The sequence below is a fragment of the Nanorana parkeri genome, unplaced genomic scaffold, assembly GCF_000935625.1.
Source record: "Nanorana parkeri isolate BGI_ZX_2015 unplaced genomic scaffold, ASM93562v1 scaffold232, whole genome shotgun sequence".
Classification (NCBI taxonomy): Eukaryota; Metazoa; Chordata; class Amphibia; order Anura; family Dicroglossidae; genus Nanorana; species Nanorana parkeri.
In genome coordinates, this window is record NW_017306500.1 from 719249 (window position 1) to 739575 (window position 20327).

A 20327-nucleotide genomic window follows, 5' to 3' on the forward strand; every position below is an offset into this window, starting at 1 on the left:
ATTGCTCTCACTGCGACGTTCGCGGCGATATGTAACATGTGTAGCGCAATTGTCATTTTTGCGCGCTGGGGCACCGGACGCGTATTTACGTTTATAGGTGCGTAAACGTGGGGGTGGGGGAGTTAAACATTTTGGGTTTTTTTTCACTTTTTTCATATGTAACTTTTATTTTACTTTTTTATATGTTACTTTTATTTTTTTTTACACTTATTGTTATTGCTATTATATAGGGGGATTGTTATCCCCCTATATAATAGCAAAGGCACACTGACAGGTCCTCTTTATGGAGACATTAGGGGTCTCTAGGACCCCTAATGTCACCTGTGGACCCCAAAAGAAGCTTGGGGTCTTTTCTGCCCGTGTGTGCCCGCTAGGGAGCGCGTGCGAGCAGAAAAAAAATGCCGTCTGGCGACGGCAACCCGCCAATGCTGCAGTGCCGTCCGTCCGTTTTTTTACAACGGGCGGACGGCAAGTGGTTAATATAAAAAAATGTTTTTTTCAGTTTTACTGTAGAGATGAAGTACAAATGTATCATTTCTATTAAAGTGTATGACTAATAATGTTTTTTGTTTTAGACATAATAGGAGGAGGGTTAGAGCCCCTATAAAGTTTTTTACTGCTATCTGGTGACCTGTTAAAGTGCCCATACACTGGCTGAAATTCACACAGTGTGTGGCGCTGTTCACTCCTTTCCAGTTGGCATTCCTCGATCAGCTGATCAAAGGAGGTGGCTGAAAAATCTTCGTACAATCAGAACAGGCAGCCAATGAGCTGCCCGCTTTGATATGGTATTCTGACAGGTGCTGGCGGCACCCATCAGAATACAATGCAAACAGCAGCGATTCCTCGATCGACACGCTGTTTGTGTTGATAGAGGAATCGCATCAATTTTTTTAATTCAGCCCGCGGGTTGAACGAAAAAAAAACTGATAGGATAGATGGCCAGCCTTGGAGAGATATACCTGTTACTTCCTGTCAGTAGAAGACTGGAAACATTTAGTCTGGGGAGATAACACAATAAAGAAGCCTTTCCATGGTAGCAATATATGTCTGTAGGTGTGAGAGTTTAAAACACAATGTGGCATGTTGTTGTAGTGATTGCTGGGTAATGTGCCATGGTGCCGCAGTAATTGTTGGGCATGGTTAAAAGTGTGTTTTCCTAAAGGCCGTGGTTTATGGTGACAAACCTCTACACATCTTCCAGCATCAACTTCTTGTATGGCTCTCAGATTTCAATCACATGACCACAAGGGAAGTCAGTGCTGGAAGAGTAACCTTTTCCAGATACTGTGATTACAGTTCTAAACAGGGAGCAGCAAGCTCAAGAGTGTACAGCCCGTGTCGCTGCCTGTGGGTCCCACACTGACTGATTTATGAGTGGTGAAGTATCTCCACTAAGGGACACCACCCCAACATATCTTACTAGTATTGGCCCAAGGAGCAATTGCCCCTATTCCCCCCAGCCCTGTCCTCCCGGACTTCCTTTCCTGCTGACAGTGATTTTAGTGAGGGTAAATCTTCAACTTCAACACAAACAAAAATAAAAACTTCTTCTAGCAGAGATGGGGAAGGCTAGCTCCCCCATCAACTTGGCTTTCCTTCACTTCACATCTAGTAATGCCATTAACACTAGGGCAGATAATGAAGTAAAGCAGATCCTCTAGCACAGGGGTGGCAAACACAAGGCCCGCGGCCCAAATCCGGCCCGCCGGACCTTGTATTGTGGCCCGCACAGCGCTGCCTGCTGTCAGGATGGCGGAGCGGTGAGGGCGAGAGAAGCTGCGCCCGCAGCTGTCAGGATGACCGAGCAGGTAGGAGATCAGAGGCGCTGTCATCCTGTCAGTTTCAGGATGACAGCGGCTCTGTGCGTGGCAGAGCGGGGGATCGGTAAATATCAGTGATATTTACCGGTCCTCCGTGTGAGAAGGACAAACACCGGAGCGATCGTCTGATCACTCCAGAGTTTGTAAATAACTGGGGACACAGTAGTGCTATGTGTCCCCAGTTATGAATGAACAGGCTGTGATTTACATCGCAGCCTGTTCATTCAAGATTTCACCAATGGGGAGAAGCACTCAGTACAGAGGCTCCTCCCCATTCAGAAACTATTGATAGTAAGTATGAATGGGAAGGTAACCATACTGCTGATGCGGCCCCCGATGAATTTGAGTTTGCCACCCCTGCTCTAGCAGATCCTCAGATAACTGTAAAAGCTCAACAGGGGTTGTAATCCTTCTTTGCTGTAACCAAAACTAAGAAGAAGGAAAGTTGTGGCTGGACAAATACTTTTAAAGTCAAATATTGACTGTAGATCCTGTTCTCCGTCAGCTACAAAGATCCCTCTCACTCTGCTAAAATACATACCCTGTCAACTGGTACATTCCACATCTAGATCCTATTGGATGCTGTCTTCACTACCCTTACCACCTCTTCACCATGTTTTTGTGTGAAGTAAACTTCATGTGCATAAATAAACACATTTGCTTAAAATCCACATCCTATATCTTTGGGTAGTTGCCCACTATTGCAGTTCCTTTGGCCTTTTTAATTCTGAATGTATTACATGAATTTTAAAATTACTTCTTTTTATTATGAATGTGGACATAAATGAAAAATCCAATTTGTTCTCAATGCACATCTCTGCATTGTGGATTTATTAAATGTCCAGTGCTATTTCTGTTTGGTTAACACATGTCAACTTACCTAATAGAATGCTATTGAAATCTATTGTAAACACCTTGTAAAGACATCCATAATGCATAGAATGTTTGACAAATGAATTGTGTGAAATTAAAATGTGCGCTGAAAGCTAAAGTGTTGAAAGGGATTGTGACTGCTTATTATGCTTCCTCTATAAGGAAGGGGTAGTAATGTGTTCATTTTGTCTTTTTTTTTCCAACTTTTTTTTTTGCAGGCAAATTATTTTTCTTTCTATAATTATGAGTTTTTTTATATTGTTGAATATTGGTGACTAATGTTATATGAGATATTTCTGCTCCCTTCAGAATATAACTTGGATATTTTTGCCATCTGGGTATATGTTTTAAGTGTTAGGTTTTCCCTCACTTCCTGTTCTGGTAAAAGAGTTTTACCAGGCAGAAAGGTAAAATCTGCAACAGGGAAACAGACAATATAAAGCACATGGAGCTTCTAGCATACCAGTACGTTACTTAGAAAAAGGAGTTTTACTTCTGACTCTATTGCTGTTGGAGAGTTTCTTTTACTTCCTGTCTGGTAAAACTGTGTCACCAGAAGATTATGTGAGGAGTAATCTTTCTAACAGAGCCCTGGATAGCAGTAAAAGATGACACAAGTTCTCATCCCTCCCCACTGCATTCAAAACTAGAAAAAGTTTTCCACAGTGCCTAGATTTTATAGTACCAGAATCATGGCACCAAAACCTGTCATATATATTTATGCTGCATTCATCTTCTATGCCTACATGCCCCTTTAGCTAAATATATATAGTTGCTACACCTGGTCCAAACCTGAGCTTCTTCGAACATGGAAGGAGCTCCTCCAAATATGGAAGGAAGCTTCTTCTGCTGCCGCCAATTAGCTGTGGCTGGTGAATCCCCCACCCGCTGTGCAAGGTAAGCAAAAAGGCAGAATGCAGTGATATAATTGACCTTATACAGTCACATGGTTATATTTAATCAATTACATTTACCTAATATGGCTATGTGACCATATAAGATCAATTACATCAGCACAAACATCTCTCCCCTTTGTTTATGTGCAGCTGTGGAGAGGGAAATGTCTAGTGGGGGGCCCATGGCACTTCCGTTTTTGGAGGAACTCAGGTTTGGACTGGGTTTAGTACAAACCTGAGCTCATCCCTAGTCCTGAGTTTAAAGCTGTGAACAAGCAGTGTGATGTACTTCTTGTTCGTAAACCCTGTTTTATATGGGCCCCTGCTGCTTAGTATACATGTACTGCAATATGACAGCATGTTTTCACAGTACAAAATTACTGCACAAGAGGCTGCAGTCCAGCATGAATGTAGCTGCCAGCATATATATGCAAGAATACTGAACAGTTTTAGCACAGCTGTTAATCGCTTTTCAGTTTTTTTGAATAGTATTAGCAGTCAGCTGATTCTGCATGTTGTCTTGGGTTGCTCTTGAACAAAATATAATAGATTTCAATTGTAATATGGATTCAAGCTTCAAAAATATGCTTTGCTTATAACGAAGTTCCCAATATATACATAATTGCATTATGCTAAAAGTAGAAATGTTTCAAAGAACAGTTGTGTACATGTAGGATGCTACAAGGAACATATTTGTTTGCAATTTAATATATTTAAAGAATATATATCATAGAAATAAATAATAGACTCCTACCTTGAATAAAATAGGCATTGCTTTGAAACCTTTTTCTTTTATGCATGCCAGCTTGTCAAAGCATTACTGATATTCAGCTTCTAAAATAAACTATGTCCTGTCTGAAATGTTAACACAACCTAAAGAATTGACAATGTTTATTTTATAATGGTTTACTGTGCATTTCTGACTCACCAGACATACTGTTGTTAAAAGATAAAGGCTGTTATGTAAGTGAAAACATGTATATGGATAACAATGAACAGAGAAATCTGGTAGATTTTGAAGTAGGGTGTCACATAGGTTTCAGGAGATTCCATCTCACCGCTGTCTGCAGCATTGTGATAAGGCAGTTGCCTATACTCTGCATGATGTTAAATGGAAATCACAAAGCATCAGCGCTGCTCATGTGGTTCCACTGAATGTTCAAATACCCTTCAATTTCAAGCAGCATCAACTTGTATTTTAAATTCATAGCAAATCCTATGAAACGTGTACTAAGCTCTCAGAGTAGTGTGTGTTTTTTTTTATACTTCTGGAGCCCATCATGTGATGAGTAAAGTGATGTAATAATAATAATAATAATAATAATAATAATAATAATATTACTAATAATAATCATAATAATAATCATCATCATAATAATATAAATAAAATCATCAAGAAGTATAGCATAATGAATACAGTGATGTGAAAAATATAAAAGTTATAGTTGGCTCTTGTTTAATTGAAAGTCATATCAGCAACACTTTTAGCACTGAAATTAGATTAGCATGCAGCTTGGCTTCTAAGACCTTTCATTTGGGATTGGTAAATATTGAATATACGGCTGTTATTGGTCAAAGGGGTTTCTACATAAAGCGAAAACCCCTATAACCCTTCTTGCTCTTGAGTAATGTTAAGCAGCAGGGGCCCCTTCCTGTCAGATTTTTGGCTTTCAATTAATTTATTTTCAATAGCCTAGAGCACGCAACACTTGTCAGCTTTCTTCAAGTAAAGTCACAGTCAACACAAAGCTGTAATAGATAGCCAATAAAAGCTGATAAGTATGTACCTAAGCTTTTGCTGGCCATAAATTATGGTAAAGGGAATTTTTTTTTTTTTTTGAGAAAACAATGTATTGTTTTACACATTAAAACACAACAATGCAAGCTATTTGTGTCCAGAGAGGGCACCAGGCATAGTTATGCATACAATGTTAAATTATACAGCTAAACTTAAGGTCTAAATAGAAAAATAACAATACCAATAGTTACTACAGGACAAAAGGGGTTACCCCTCTCGGGAAACTTCCCAAAGTACAGGTGGGGGAAAAACAGTTCCCTGCATAGCTCACTTGGCCAAAACTAGCTGCTCTCGTACTTAGTCGCTAGGGGCTCGGTCACATCCTACTTATTATAAAAAGGCGTCTCTTTCAGTGTGGCCTAAGGCCTCTCCGGGCCTGATTTGATGACACTGGCTCCAGGTTTATCCTAGGTCCCCCTGAGGGGCAGTATGTCCCATTCAGACTCTTGCTGCACAGTCTACCGCTGAGTTCGTGCACTCCAACCAGCTATCCCAAACTTTATGAAATTTGTTAGGGCATCCCCTGTGGGCATATGTGTCCTGATATAGAGGCTGATTATCATTCACCAGCTTCTTCCAGAAGGACAATTCCGGCGGGCCGGCTTCTTCCAGTTCATGGCAATAGCCTTACGGGCATAAAACAAGGTCAAACCTATCAGCGTGCGTTCAGACCTGGTCGGAGCTACGTCCTCCACCAGGACCAGAAGACACACTTTTGGTGACAGTGTCAGTGGCAAAGAGGTGACCCCAGATATAAAGTTTACTATAGAGCCCCGGTAGGAGGAAATGAGGGGACATTCCCAAAAAACATGGAAGAAGTCCCCCTCCTGACATGTGCATCGCCAGCAGGATGGAGAGATGGCTGGATTCATCTTATGTAGACGGTGAGGAGTGAAATAGGCTCTATGAAGAATTTTAAATTGTACCATTATATCCCTTATTGTGACCAATTGTTTAAACGGTTGATCCCAGATCTCCTCATCCAGACTGGGGATGTCCACCCTCCACTTGGATTGTAATGCTGATAGGTTGGAGGAAGTCAGGGTCTGCAGGTTGCTGTAGATACAAGAGGCAGGTTTCACCAGTCCCTACGTCCTTGCAAGGGATTCCAGGGGGAACTTGCCTAAGCTGATCCTACCTCCCAGAAACTGAGAGCCGAAGGCGTGGGAGAGCTGGAGTCCACCTTTTTTATTGCCTTCTGGAGGGACATGTAGTCACCTCTCACACATGCCTTGAATGCATCCCACACAACTGCGGGCCCCGCAGTGGAGGCGTTTAGTTCCCAATATTGCACAACAGAGGGAGTGATAGCCTCCAGAGCCATAGGGTGGGAGATCCAGTGTGGAGCCAGTCGCCAAAGGGCTCTATCCCTTTTCTGACTGGTCCTGAGGGTTAACCACATGGGACAGTGATCTGATATACCCCCTGGTATGTACCCAACCTCTCCGATGTCAGGCAAAAGAGCGCCACTGGCAAATGCTAGATCTATGCGAGATGCAGTCCTGTAAGATGCGGAGAAGCAAGAGTAGGCCCTGGTTGTGGGGCCAGCGTGGAGTTAAAATCCCCCATAAACAATAGTTTCACAGGACCTTGAGATGAAATCTTATCTAACAATGCGTATAAATACAGTAGAGTTATACGGCGGAGGTAGGTAAACATTGACAATAATATATCTCTGCATCCACATGGTCAACACTAAAGTAACAAATTTTCCATTAGGATCAGTGTGAATCTCCTCAATAGTGCATGGCAGAGATTTGTGGAGCAGAACTGATACTCCCCTCGAGTATGCGGAGTGCAAAGCATGAAGCGACCTCTGTACCCAAGGGTGTCTCAAGGCCAGCAACCTGTTCCCCACTAAGTGGGTCTCTTGCAAAAGTAGAATGTGTGGATTGTGTTGTCTAACATACTTATACATCAGTGTTCGTTTGAATTTGGAGTTGAGACCCCTGATATTCCAGGAGAGGATTTTAATCTCTTCCACACTCCACACACTCATGAGGAAAAAAACAAACATGTAACCGAGGCCACACTCTCAAGCCCCGTATAGCTTCTCCATTCCCACTAGCAATGTCATATAAAAGTATTTGCAGTCTTAGCATGTGAGCCATCCACCTGTAGCGAAAAAAAACATCCAACCAGTAGGAAAAACAACCCCATCCCCGCCCAACCCTCCCCGTAACCAACCTGCCAGTCCAACACATAACCCCAACAGCTCTCAGAGCAAAGTGTGTCAGGAGGCTTAGGATCCCCCAAAAAATTTAACGGAGTCAAAAAGTCAAAAAAACAAAACAGTCTGCTAGGGCAGTGTAGTATCCCGACTAGAATTAAACCAAGTGAGCCAAAAGCATCTTGAAACGATGGATGTAGGCTTACCAGGAAGAAGCCACCTCCAGGTCAGGCGACCGTCAAGTCCTGTCCAGCCAGGCCGCAGCCGCCGCGGGGGTATCAAAGAAGTGGGTGGTGGCGCCATCACTCAGCCACAGGCGACTGGGATATAGGAGGCCATATTGCAAACCTTTCTCTCGGAGCCTCTTACAAACTTCTGTATAGGATCTGCGCCGTTGCTGTATTTCAGCCGAATAATCAGGATACGGGCACTTTCGTAGAGTAGTGTAGGATGACCTCTAGCTGCAGCCAGAACCCGGTCTCTATCCCTGTAGTTTAACAGGCGAATCAGGAATGGTCGGGCCGGAGCCCCCGGAGGTCAAGCAGCTTAGCCAGAAAGGTCTCAGCGCATTCGGCCGGTGTTTTCCCCTCTGCACATTCTGGGAGGCCCACCATGCGGATGTTGTTGCGGCGTAGCCGGTTTTCTGTATCCATCTCCTTTTCCTGTAGGCCCCGGAGCTGCCGTTGTACCTCGGTCGAGTCCGCCCGCGTGGTCTCCTCCACCTGTGAAATCCGGGCCTGCGCCTCCCCCATGCGCGTTCGGAATTTATCCAGTTCATGGCGCAGGAAACTCACATCAGCTGAGAGGGAGTCGATTTTGTTTGTGAGTGCATCTTTACAGGATGTGATGGCCACCAGGATGTCAGAGCTGGTTGGAGAGGGAGACGGATCATCCGCGCCGCTCGTCTGCGTGCTCACCGACATCTTGCTGCATTCAGCCAGCACAGCCAAGATGGCCACCTCAGAGACACCACGAGGCCTGCCTCCGAGGAACAAGTCGATCTGCTCTTATTGCGTCTCATACAGCCTAGTTCTTAGGAAGCAATCCAAGTCAGGAGGTGTTCCGGCTCACCTGAACCCAGGTAGGTCTAGAAAAATCAACACCAGGATAATAGCAGGATAATATGTGGAGCGGAGCTGCCCGGGCACACATCTGCTCGGGATCACATGCTGGCCACGCCCCCATGTTAAAGGGAATTTTTTACTTTTATACTGAAAGGTTAAAGGTTTTGAATATGAAGAAACATCAGTTTTAAAGTGTATGTAAACCCTAGCAATAAACTTCACTAGTTTTTTTTCCCCTTTTGGTCTTAAATATACCAGAGCTTTGTTATATCCGTTCGATAAGTGGAAAAAAAAAATACTTGTTAATCATGTTAGATATTTAGACCTGTCCTGTGTCCAGTGGTGTCGGAGGGCCCATTTTACTTCCATGTCAAGGAAACAAGCCCGTAATCGCACACCCAATACTTTGTGCACATGCAACTTATATTACTGCCTTGTGGTGCTTTTTTTTAAACTGCACCCTAAAGCACTAAGGCAACACACCTGTGTTGCAGCGGACAACAAGCATGCACCTAAATATGCTGCCTGGTCTTTTTTTCAAATACATAGCAATGCATATGTATTTAAAAAAAAAACAGGCTACATATTTGAGTGCATTGGCAGCCCATTCATTTCAATGAGCTGCCTGAATGCAATACAGATTAATGAGTGACATAATATATGTTAACTAGCCTCAAATAAATAAATAAATAGGCCCTGAAAGAGAGTAATTAGCCCTCCCAGTCCTTGGACCATAGAATAATTATACTTTATATTGTGGAGATGGGAAAGTAGGTGTATCTCAGTAGTTTGGCAAGAGAAAACTGGACAGGGCTGATCACCCTCAGCCCACAAAAATGCTGTGTGTTGTCAGTCCACAACAAGTCTTAGCAGCTGAGTGCATAACTGACAGATCAACAGGTATTCTCCCATACTTACTGGGCCTTTAAATGGATGAAAGATGAGAAAATGTGCATGTATTTCAGAGATGTACTCATATGTTTTGTGTGTGTTGTTTTTGCTCCCTGACATTACCTTTAATCTATGTGTGTACTTTATGGAAATCTTAAATTCTTCTGTGTTGAGCTGTGACTTGCAACTGTCTTTCCATAATGGGCAGTGTACATGGAGCTAAATCGGTTTATGCATAGAGAAGAAGAGGTATTTCGATAAAAGGGGCCAGTGCATTTCCAGATGCAGACTCTTTGTAACATTAAAAACCTTTTTTTGGCTTTAGTTCTCTTTTGGGTCACAGGAGTACATTTACCAATGTATTCCTGTGACCCAAACTAAGCAAATAGTCAGCTAATGCCTACTGTATGCTGACAACGCGAAGCTGTGCTACAGCTGGGAAGGATCCCGATCAGACCTCACTGCTTACTTGAAAGCTGGCTCTACCTATCTAGAGCCAGCTGTGCCCACCCCTCCATGTATGTCCCTCCAGTGAGCGCTGGAAGAATTGAGAGCGGAGGGGGGAATCCCTATGTGAAGCAGTGACTGACAGTCACTGCTCTCTGCAGGGTGAAGCTGTTAGTTTAGCGATTAGTGGTTTGTGATTGCTCAATAGAGATGGACTAGATGTTCGAGTCAAACGTGAGTTCACCTAACACACAAACTATAAGGGCGTTCGGTGGTCTGTTCGACCGCTGAATGCCCCACAAGACAATGCGCCTTGTGAAGCCCTAATTGGCTAAAGGCTTGAAATCATGATGACTTTGCCCTATCATGGCTCCCCTGTCTGATGACGTAAAATTGTACACAGTTGGGCAGAGCTATCTGTCACCGCTAGCTCCGCCCAATTGTTTATGTTTTGCCGGCATCTGTAAAAATGCCATTCTGCGGCGGGAGTATGTCGTGGGCGGACATGACGGCGGTCGACGTTTTTAAAAGATTATTATTTCTATTTATTGTTTTATTTTTATTTTGTCGAGTTGTCGTAGTCTTGGGCAATGTTGGATGTCATAATTGACCCTGGATTACATCGGTGGATCCATTCATTTATTGTTTTACAGTAAAGGACTTGTCAAAATCCTTTGTTGTGTGTTTTTTTCCAATTAATGGACTTTTCCCAAAAGTCTATTTTTTTATTTCAATTTTTTAACCCTTTAGTGAATGGGTAGCGGTATAAATATTCAAGGTTCACAAGGGGGGCGCATCTGGGTGCCCCTTTATTAAAGGGGTTCCCTGATGTGAATAAGCCCCCTGCCAATGCCCCAGGGCTTGTGGAGAAGAGGTCTTTGTCCCCATCAGCACGGGGACAAAGTGCTTGTCCAGGGGCGACCCAGGAAAAGCACCCTCCCAGTGCCGAGGGCATGTGGCCTGGTATGGGAAGTAGGAGGGGGCCGTTAGCTCGCACCCCCCCCCCCCCTTCTGACACTACAAGGCCTGTTCTCGGATCAAGGGTCCCATTTTTGGGGGTGGAGTTCCTTCCTTTTTTTAATAGACATGTCAGTTTTCCTGCAGCAGGTTCTATACACTGTACAGATGCGCCACTTTACAGGCAGGGTAAGGGGACCCCCAGGCATGATATTTAAAGGATTTTTTAATTTGTATCGTTACCCTTTAAGTGATGTTAAAATCACTGCTCCTTTAAAAACGGTAGTTTTGAAACGTTTTTTTTTTTTCATTGATTCATGGCCCTCAGGGCAGTACCCGAATCCCCATACCCTTTTTAAGGCCAATAAATTGCATATAAGGCTTCAAAGTGGGGACATTTGATTTTCAAAGTTCTACCCCAATAGACTTGCATTGAGTTTGAGTTCAAATGAGAACTTTTCCCATGTTCAAAAGTTTGTATTCGAAGCGAACACAGTGGTGTTCGGCTCATCACTATTGCTCAGTTCTCGAGCTATAGAGCCAGAGTATGACAGCTGCAGTGTCATACGCTGGCTCAAACTATTGGGGAGAGTACATTTTACTCTCCCAATAGTTCTCCTTTAAATTTTCATTATGGTGGAGATTGGAGGATAACCCTACAGAATGCATGCCTATTTAGTTATGACAAACAAACAGTGCAACAATTATACACAGTGTAGGTAACCGATAGCAATCAGTTATCAATTGTAAGTATAAAAGATGAACTGTGACTTCCATAAGTTCTTGCATATTGCACATGGTCATTGGTCCCTATCACTACCATGTCAAATAAATTGGATAGATTTAAAGCATTTTCTTTTTTCTGCTGCCTCTCCTTTTATAGTGTCCTGCCTTACCAGCTACAGGGATATAGCATGGTCTTCTGTTTACAGTTATAGCCATATTTGTAAAACAGGCACAACAACATACAATTTGCATTACAGTTAAGATTACATGGTAAATGCTATATCATTGTTTTGTTAGTTATGTGCTTTTGCTTCTAAACTGAATAAACATTTATTTGGATGAGATCCTAATTATTCCCTGTCTTTAGGGATCTTTATAATGTTCATTAATGTACTGACATCTGTAATATGGAAACAAATTATGTAAAGCCATACTTCAGCCCTGCAATATTCTCTTACATATTTGATTTTCAGAAACATTGCAATCAGGTTGTTTGCTAAGCAAGAGACATCATTTTGTTCTACTTAGCCTGTGAAGTGTCTCTTTTGCAGATAAATGTGGAAGGGGTCCACTGTGACAGATGCAAACCCAGCACTTTTGGACTTCATGTAGGGAATCCACTTGGTTGCAGCAGCTGCTACTGCTTTGGCCTCACTACCCAGTGTACAGAAGCAGATGGACTAATCCGAATGTGGGTGAGTAGGAAACTGTTGAGCCATATAATACCATAATGTGGGTTCCTGCTGGTGTATTTTAGTAAAACATGCTGAAGCAGCTAATACATGCCAAGGCATTCAATATACTGTTCTGATTACTTACTTTGTTCTGCCTAACAAGTAATATAATAGTTTTATCAACAACATTATTTAAAATAAAAAATAAAATAAAATATAAATAATGAATAAAGCCCAAGTTAAAATCTGCATCAAAAAACAAATGTTATACTGTTACACGTACCTTCAGCATTAGGTACATTGCATATTACAGGTGAACTAATATGGCAGACGGGTATAGCCATAATGTAACAGAGTTTCTATATATAATAGGCCCAATTAGTGAAGATAGTTTCCCAATTTTCTCCCCACACCCCAGTGCATACATTTAAGCTTCTTTTTTTTAAGTACTATTAAAACAATACCCTCCAATTAAAACTTCATCAATAGTTTAAATGCTTGTCAGCAGTATAAGAGAAGTTGATTTTTACTCCTCTTGACTTTCTTGACCTGGTTTTGTCTGAGTGCTGTGATTCACACTGCTAGACGGTACTTGATAGGTGGACTATGATTGAGATAGTAGCTGACCCTGTAGGTTTCTCTTAAAACAATAGCTCCTCCTTGGCAGTATTGAATTATCCTATAAGCCCTATTATATCATAAAGAAGACCTGTACTGTAGAAAGTATGCCCAAAAATAGCAAGCAGAGAGCAAAGAACGTATTACCAGTAATTCCCCATTACTGACTTACCCTGACTCCGTCTATACCACAGGGTTGATTTACTAAAGGTAAAAATGCTGTTCACTTTGCAAGAGAATTTTCACTTTTTATAAAAAAACTATATTTTTACTTGCATGTGATTGGTTAACAGAAGTCAGCAGAGCTTCATTTCATGTACTAAGCTAAGGGAAAATCCCTTTGCAAAGTAAACATCCTATTTGTCTTTTGTAAATGAACACCTATGTCTCTGTGTGGGGGCAGCTATCTTAGTAAAGGAGCAGGTCTTTGATTCTTTATATCGAAGATGCCTCCCTGATAACTAATAATCTGATGACTGGTTGGGTAATATTCAAGAAGTAACAGGTTTGGTTTAGAAAGCACAAATCAGTAGAATTAATGAAGCAGCATCAAGATGCTTTCACTGTCTGCAGGTCCTCGGGTTCATCTTCCTCTTCAGCAGATGAACAGTGAGCACCATAGTAGTGACATCACCAACTAACACTCCAAATCTCATGAAACCAGCTATCATAGGCAGCAGTGCCATGGGTTATATGACACTGCAGATATACAGTATAGCTATCAGACAACATAACTGGAATGTCTAGGCACAGCCGCATCTCAAGAAGTGTACTGCTGTTTACTAGGACAGAGACAAAAGGTACATTTATTGATGTACTTCTCAGCCACAATTATTTTTCTAGATGTTCTCTATAAGTTAGCAAATCTTGAATAGGAACTTTACCCATATCTTAAAAATAACAACAAAGGCACCTTTAGAAATGTTTAGTAATGACAATCTGCAAACAGACACTTCTAGATAATTGATGGATTTTTATTCTTTGCACACCTTATTTTTCTTTTCACCCCTATTCTTCTCACAGTGGCCATTTTAACTAAGGCCAAATAATATATCTCCCTTTACTTCCTGGAACTCTGGCACATGTGCCTAGGACATGTGACCAGGCACATCATCTCAGTGGAAGAATTTTTTTTTCTCTGAGATCGTATGACATTACTGATGAGACTTCCCAAAAAGGCACTGCTGATGTATTTTTTCCAGGATGCAGTGCTTGTGCACGATTACATCATTTGTGCCAATATGGACCAGGAAGTAGAAAAAGAAATTGTAAGTAAAATAAAAATATGTTTGCTTAGCTAATGAATGTAAGATGTTTCATATCAGCTTGCAGAGCTGTATGCTGATGTGATTTTAGTCAAAGGGGGTAAAGGTCAGCTTGGGGCATTATAGTTAAAGAGGAACTCTGGGAAAAATGTTCTTAACTCTTGCAATGGGGCTAAAAAAAAGTTATACTCACCCTAACCACCGAGCAAGCCACCTGCTTCTCTGGTCACTAAAGCCTCTATCCTCCTAAGCTGGAGCATTGCAGTCTATACACTGTGTAGAGAACGTGATGATTTACAGCACCTTAGACCACTGCAGTGGAGGGGGAGATAAGCTCTATGTACTGGTCTAAGGGCAAGCCAGCTAGAAGGATTTGGTGAGTACACCTTTTTTTAACTTAGACAAAAAGGAGCAGTTAACCCTTGCAGTACGTTTGAAAGCCACTGGATTTTCAAACAAAGCAGTGCAAATATCTGTAGCTGTATACATAGCTAAAAGCAATCAAATTTTTAAAAAATGACAAATTGTTTTGTGCTGCCCTAAACCCTAATGAATAATATGTGTTCCTACATAAAGCTGTAAAAAATTTATGTTTTTGTTTATTGTTTTTTTAAATATATTTTTCTTTTATTTGCCTTCTAGCTGTCACTGAAGCCTGATCAGACAGTACTCGAACTAACAGACTTTACCCTGCAGCATCGAACCACAAAAGGGGTATTTTTCCAACATCCAGAAATTGTAGCATTTATTGATGACGTAAAGCAAGACCTACAATCTGAACCATTTTATTGGAAACTGCCAAAGCAGTTTGAAGGTCGGAAGGTAAATAAGACATGAAGTATCACTTTTTTAGATGTAATCATATTGCAGTACATTTGACATTGGATGGGCTTTTCTTTTTGCATTGAACACATAAGATCGCCTTTCATATTTTACCAAAAAATTGGGTATTATATTATGTTTCTGGGCACTAAATTTGAATTTAGTTTATTTTTTGCTAAAAATACGTGTTTGATAAACACTTGGCAAAAACCGTGCGACGCAAAAAAATTGCACCTAGCATTTTTTTATTCTACAGGGCCTCTACTTTCAGAAAATATATCATTTTTGGGGGTCTGAAGCTGTTTTCTAGCCAAAAATGTATATTTTATCATGTGTGTGCAAATAGTAGGAAAATGCCCAGCATGGCAAGTGGTTAAAGAAGAGTTTAGAGGAAAGCAAACAATTACAAATTTGGTAAAGTTGGCTCAGTGAAGCTAAAAATGGAATGTGTTCAACATGCATGCATGAACTTGATTTTTTTTTGTTTCTTTTTTTATACTCAAAAAAAATTAGTTGTCTGATGTTTTAATGGCACTTAAAGTGACACAAAACCCTCAGTTTTTTTCTTCTTATACACATCTACACAATGAACATTTATTTATATTTTAAAATAAAGTGTTTCTATTGTAATACCTTTAGAAAGTCACCTGTGCTTGCTCCTGGGGCTCTTCTCTCCCCTCACACTTCCTGTCACTTAGTAAAAGCCGTACACGTTGATTCCGGTCACGCGCACATCTTTCTTTGCCTACAGCTCCCATGAGGCCGAGAGGAATCATCTCCTACTGCACACAGCTGCCTCCTCCCCCTCCATATGCTCACTAAACACACTGTGACAGTGTCACTGCTTGTAATCTCCTCTGCTAAGCTCTGAATTATCAAAGCTACTGACAACAAATCTACAAGAAACATCAAGTTTACAACAATCTACACAGAAAAACAACTTTATTTCAAATGTAGGTGCCATATTCTCTATGACTGTGTAACGAGATTCATCATATGAGCTGAGACTCAGAAGAAAGTATGAGGCTGGTTACAGCTCACTTGCTGAATCTCCCCACAAGCGGCTCCCCCCACACTCCCTCCTTGTTAAGCCAGGATGAGAGAAATAAAAGATCATATATTAGTGTGGAAGAGCTGAAGAAATCCTAGCTCCTTGCAGAGTCTAGAGGGAAGGATTTGTGGGTGGAGACTGAGAAGGCACGCCCTCAGCATGGTGTAGTCCTTCACAAGAAGGAGCGCAGAGGGTGGCCACTTTTCAGCTCCCATAAGGACCATGGAGAAGGAAAGTAGCCACCCTCTGGCAGGTAGTTGTGGAGGTGAAAAATAAAGCACATTTTGGAGCATTTAGAGCTGAACAATGACAAACAAAGGTACACAGGCATTGATTATTTATGTAATAGAAGTTATTTTTATTATATAATTTATGACTTTAGTGTCATTTTAAGTGTCTTATTTGTAGAAGAACAGTAGTACAGGGAAGTGTATGAACAACTTTTTTCACACTTTTGGTTGATTTATATTTTAACCCAAGCTGTTGGAAAGGATTCATATTGATACACATATCCCCTTCTCCCTGCGCATAGAAAACACTCTGCACTTCCTCTTGTGTTTGAAGAAAGACTTGCCAAATGCCACTATAACAACTGCAGAAATCTATTCTCTGCGCAGGAAATTATTCTAGGGAGTAAAACAGCCACATAGGCACCACCTACAAGTGCTGTTTAAACTTTACTGTGAGGGTCCATCTTGAGTAAAAAAGTGTTGTTGTGTTTTTGGTCACAAACTACACTTAGGAGTGTGTATCAATGATTCATTGGCCAATTTACCCATCAGTTTCTGCCAACATTCACTCTATTATGCAGGGCATGATGGGTGAATCTTGTTAAGTTGAATGCTGTGGAGGTTTTCGTATTTCTGGTTGAATATTTGTGTGTATCTTTTTAAATCATGCCCTACTCATCTGCAGTATTTGCTGTCCATAGTGCTAAAACCATGTATAAAAACAGTTTCAAGGGGGGGCATATGTACCACCTACCTGTTCCCCCATAGGGGTCAAGTAGGTAGTCACCCTCTCCCTGGCGAATAGGCTTCAGGGATCCACCAGACCCATAACTAGTTCACCACTCAAGTGAATAGGCAAACCTTTTTTTGCAGGGTTCAATTATGTCCAAAAAAGTTGTGCAGAATATGCTTCAGCATTGTCTGCAGGAGAGAGGAAGGAGCATAATCAAATGTGAAATTGCCCATGCTCACTATGGTTTTATGTGCACAGAGAACTCCGGTATGGCGTTACCTGTGACATCATTGCTGGAGTATGATGTCACAGGGAACTCAATTGCACATCAGAGTTGGACTATAACCACAATTCCAGAGTGTCTTGGTACATAAAACCATGCCAAGTGCAAGGAACTTCACATTTAGGTTCCATCAAAGAAAAAAAGGAGCATGTTCACAATACTGCAGCAAATGCCATGTGACATCTTTGAACATCATTGGAACCTGGAAGAGGTAAATATTAGTTTAATAAGATTAATAAAATACTATTTGTCGTGGTTACCTTTTTTAAATAAACTTTTCTTACATATGGTTCACTCTGGGAGAGCACTTTCCCTTTTCTTAATGTGCTGAATATCTGTAAAAACAAGACGTTTCTCCCACTCTCCAATGGATGAAATAATCTACAGCTCCAAAGTAAGACTGACTTTTAAAAACACATTTGCCCAGGCCAAACTAGGGAGTAGTTATAATATTGTGCAAGGTCAAAAATGTTGGGTTAATTTACTGAGGATAATAAATAGGATGAAAAGTACAATAAAACACTTTTGGCATTGAAGAACAGGTGTGGGCACACATGGGTGTTTCATAAACGTTTTTGACCATGACCGAATTTTGAGCAAAGCTCCTTTGTAAATGAATAGAAAAGAGTAAATGTAAATGTGGAAAATTGAACCTTGCACCAAAAAAAGGGGTGCATGTTTGGCAAATGTTTGTTAAATTGACCATCAAAACTTTTATAAATAGACCCTTAGAGGGTTATTCACAAAGGAGCCGAAGGATTAAGCCGAAGCATCGGCTAATCCTTTGGGTCACTTTGGCCGCCGGAGCCCTCCGGTTCAGCTGACTTGAAGAGCTGCTGTACAGGCTATTCTCATTATACAGCAGCTGAAAGCCGGCGAACGGCTCGGCCGAGCTGAATTCATATACTTCAGCTTGGCTGAGCCTAAGCAGACCATTTTTCCCACAAATGACAACAGCCCAGGGCCCCCGGGTCATTTAAGGACACTGGGCTGTCATTAAATGACAACAACTGGGCTCCACCCAATTGTTTAAATTTTGCCGGCATCTGACAGAATCTCATTTTGCAGCTGGAGTTCGTTGCATGTGGACAGGCCAGCAGGCGTCAGATTTTCTTGACTTTGGCAAGTCGTCAAGTGAATAGCCAAATGGCATTTGGCTCACTTCAATTTGGCTCGGTTATTGAATGACCGAATGACATTTGGCTCACTTCAATTTGGCTCGGTTATTGAATGTCCCCCTTAGTTTTTTTTTACCTTTGATGAACATGAAAATACAAGGGGAATTTATTAAAACTGGAGCAGATAAAATCTGGAGCAGATGCCCAAGGCAACCAATCAGCTTCTATCTTCAGTATGTTCAGTTAAGATTTGAAAATGAAAGAGGGAAGCTGATTGGTTGTCATCTACAGCTGCTCCAGATTTTGTCTGCTCCAGTTTTGATAAATTCCCCTCAATGTATTTGAAAACTGTTTTACTTTCATACTAAATGGTAGTATTTGGCTACATTCATCAATTTCTGGGTACCATTGCTTGATAGCCCATACTAGACAAACCTATCCTAAATTTCTAGAACCTCCAAACAGAGTGAATTTGAGTGTGTTGCAATCGGAGGATGGGCACAATGTGGGATTGATTTTTTAACTGCTTGCGTCTGTATTCTCTGAAAACCAAGTTTTACTGTTCTCAATTCAAGCAAACTTATATTCAGCCTTTTCTTTTTAGAAATACTTGGTTCTTATTACAGGTTTTGATGTGTAGGTTCCCCAGTTCAGAGCTGAATAATTATTACTAGATTTAAAGTGTCTGGACATGTTTGGCAATGGACAAATAAGTGATTGAATGAGTTGCATGACAGTTGACAAAATACACTGACCCCTGCTCTAATTTCTAGAACCTCCAAACAGAGTGAATTTGACTGTGGTGCAATCTGAGGATGGGCACAATGTGGGATTGATTTTTTAACTGCTTGAATCTGTATTCTCTGAAAACCAAGTTTTACTGTTCTCAATTCAAGCAAACTTATATTCAGCCTTTTCTTTTTAGAAATCATTGGTTCTTATTACAGGTTTTGATGTGTAGGTTCCCCAGTCCAGAGATGAATAATTATTACTAGATTTAAAGTGTCTGGACATGTTTAGCAATGGACAAATAAGTGATTGAATGAGTTGCATGACAGTTGAAAAACTACACTGACCCCTGCTCTAAGAGAGCATTCTAGGTACATATGCAGCCGTCTACAAAGTATTGGAGCTTTGTTCCAACCATGCAAAAAGTAAACAACACATCTGACAGGCTGCAGACCATGTGTGTCCACCTGTATCAGAGAAAATTTAATTTGGTCAAACTGAATTTTTTTTTTAATAAATGTGTGTTTTAAATTATTCTTTATCAAATACATATCTCTTTTGGTAAATTATTGTAAATCCGATAGCATTTTCAATCTCAGAAGCCCATGTAACACCTAAATCCCATCCTGTTTTTTAATATGGAAAACATTCCTTACCCAGACCCCTTAACCACAAGAGCTTAACCACAAGAGCTTGCAGTATTACTTCACCATAGGATTTTGTATTAGGAGCCTTTGAGATGCTTGACTGATTAGGAAATGTTTTTATAGGACGCCTTGGTTTAGTATTTTGAGGGCTACTCTTCTTTAAAAATAACTCCTATTTTAAGTAAGTGCTGCATTTTTTGGCTGTAGAAAAGTCAGAAGTAAGAAATGTGTGTCTGGTCAAGTAGAAAAAATTATATATTATTATGTATAGGTAAATAAAGAACTATCTGATGTCAAATTTGGACCAATCAATTTAATAATTAGTGGAGTTTCTTACAAAAAATATTAGCCTATTTTTATGTCTTTCATAAGAAATATTATCAGGGTTATTTACAAAAGGGTGAAGAGGTTGGAGAAGGCAGGAGAAGTGAACTATTAAGCCCAGAATAGCTGATTTGGAAAAATTCTCCAATTCAGTTCACTTTCCAGTTCAGCTATTTTGGCCTAGATTG

At 40.9% G+C, this 20327-nt stretch overlaps 1 protein-coding gene across 1 annotated transcript in view; it reads left to right on the top strand.

Moving 5' to 3' along the window:
- LAMA2 (laminin subunit alpha 2) overlaps positions 1 to 20327 on the top strand; it is a 646095-nt gene that overhangs the window by 400965 nt on the left and 224803 nt on the right. Inside the window, exons 24-25 of the mRNA XM_018556291.1 lie at positions 12197 to 12340; positions 14845 to 15024. Coding sequence (XP_018411793.1) covers positions 12197 to 12340; positions 14845 to 15024 — 324 coding nt within the window. The remainder of the gene's footprint in view (positions 1 to 12196; positions 12341 to 14844; positions 15025 to 20327) is intronic.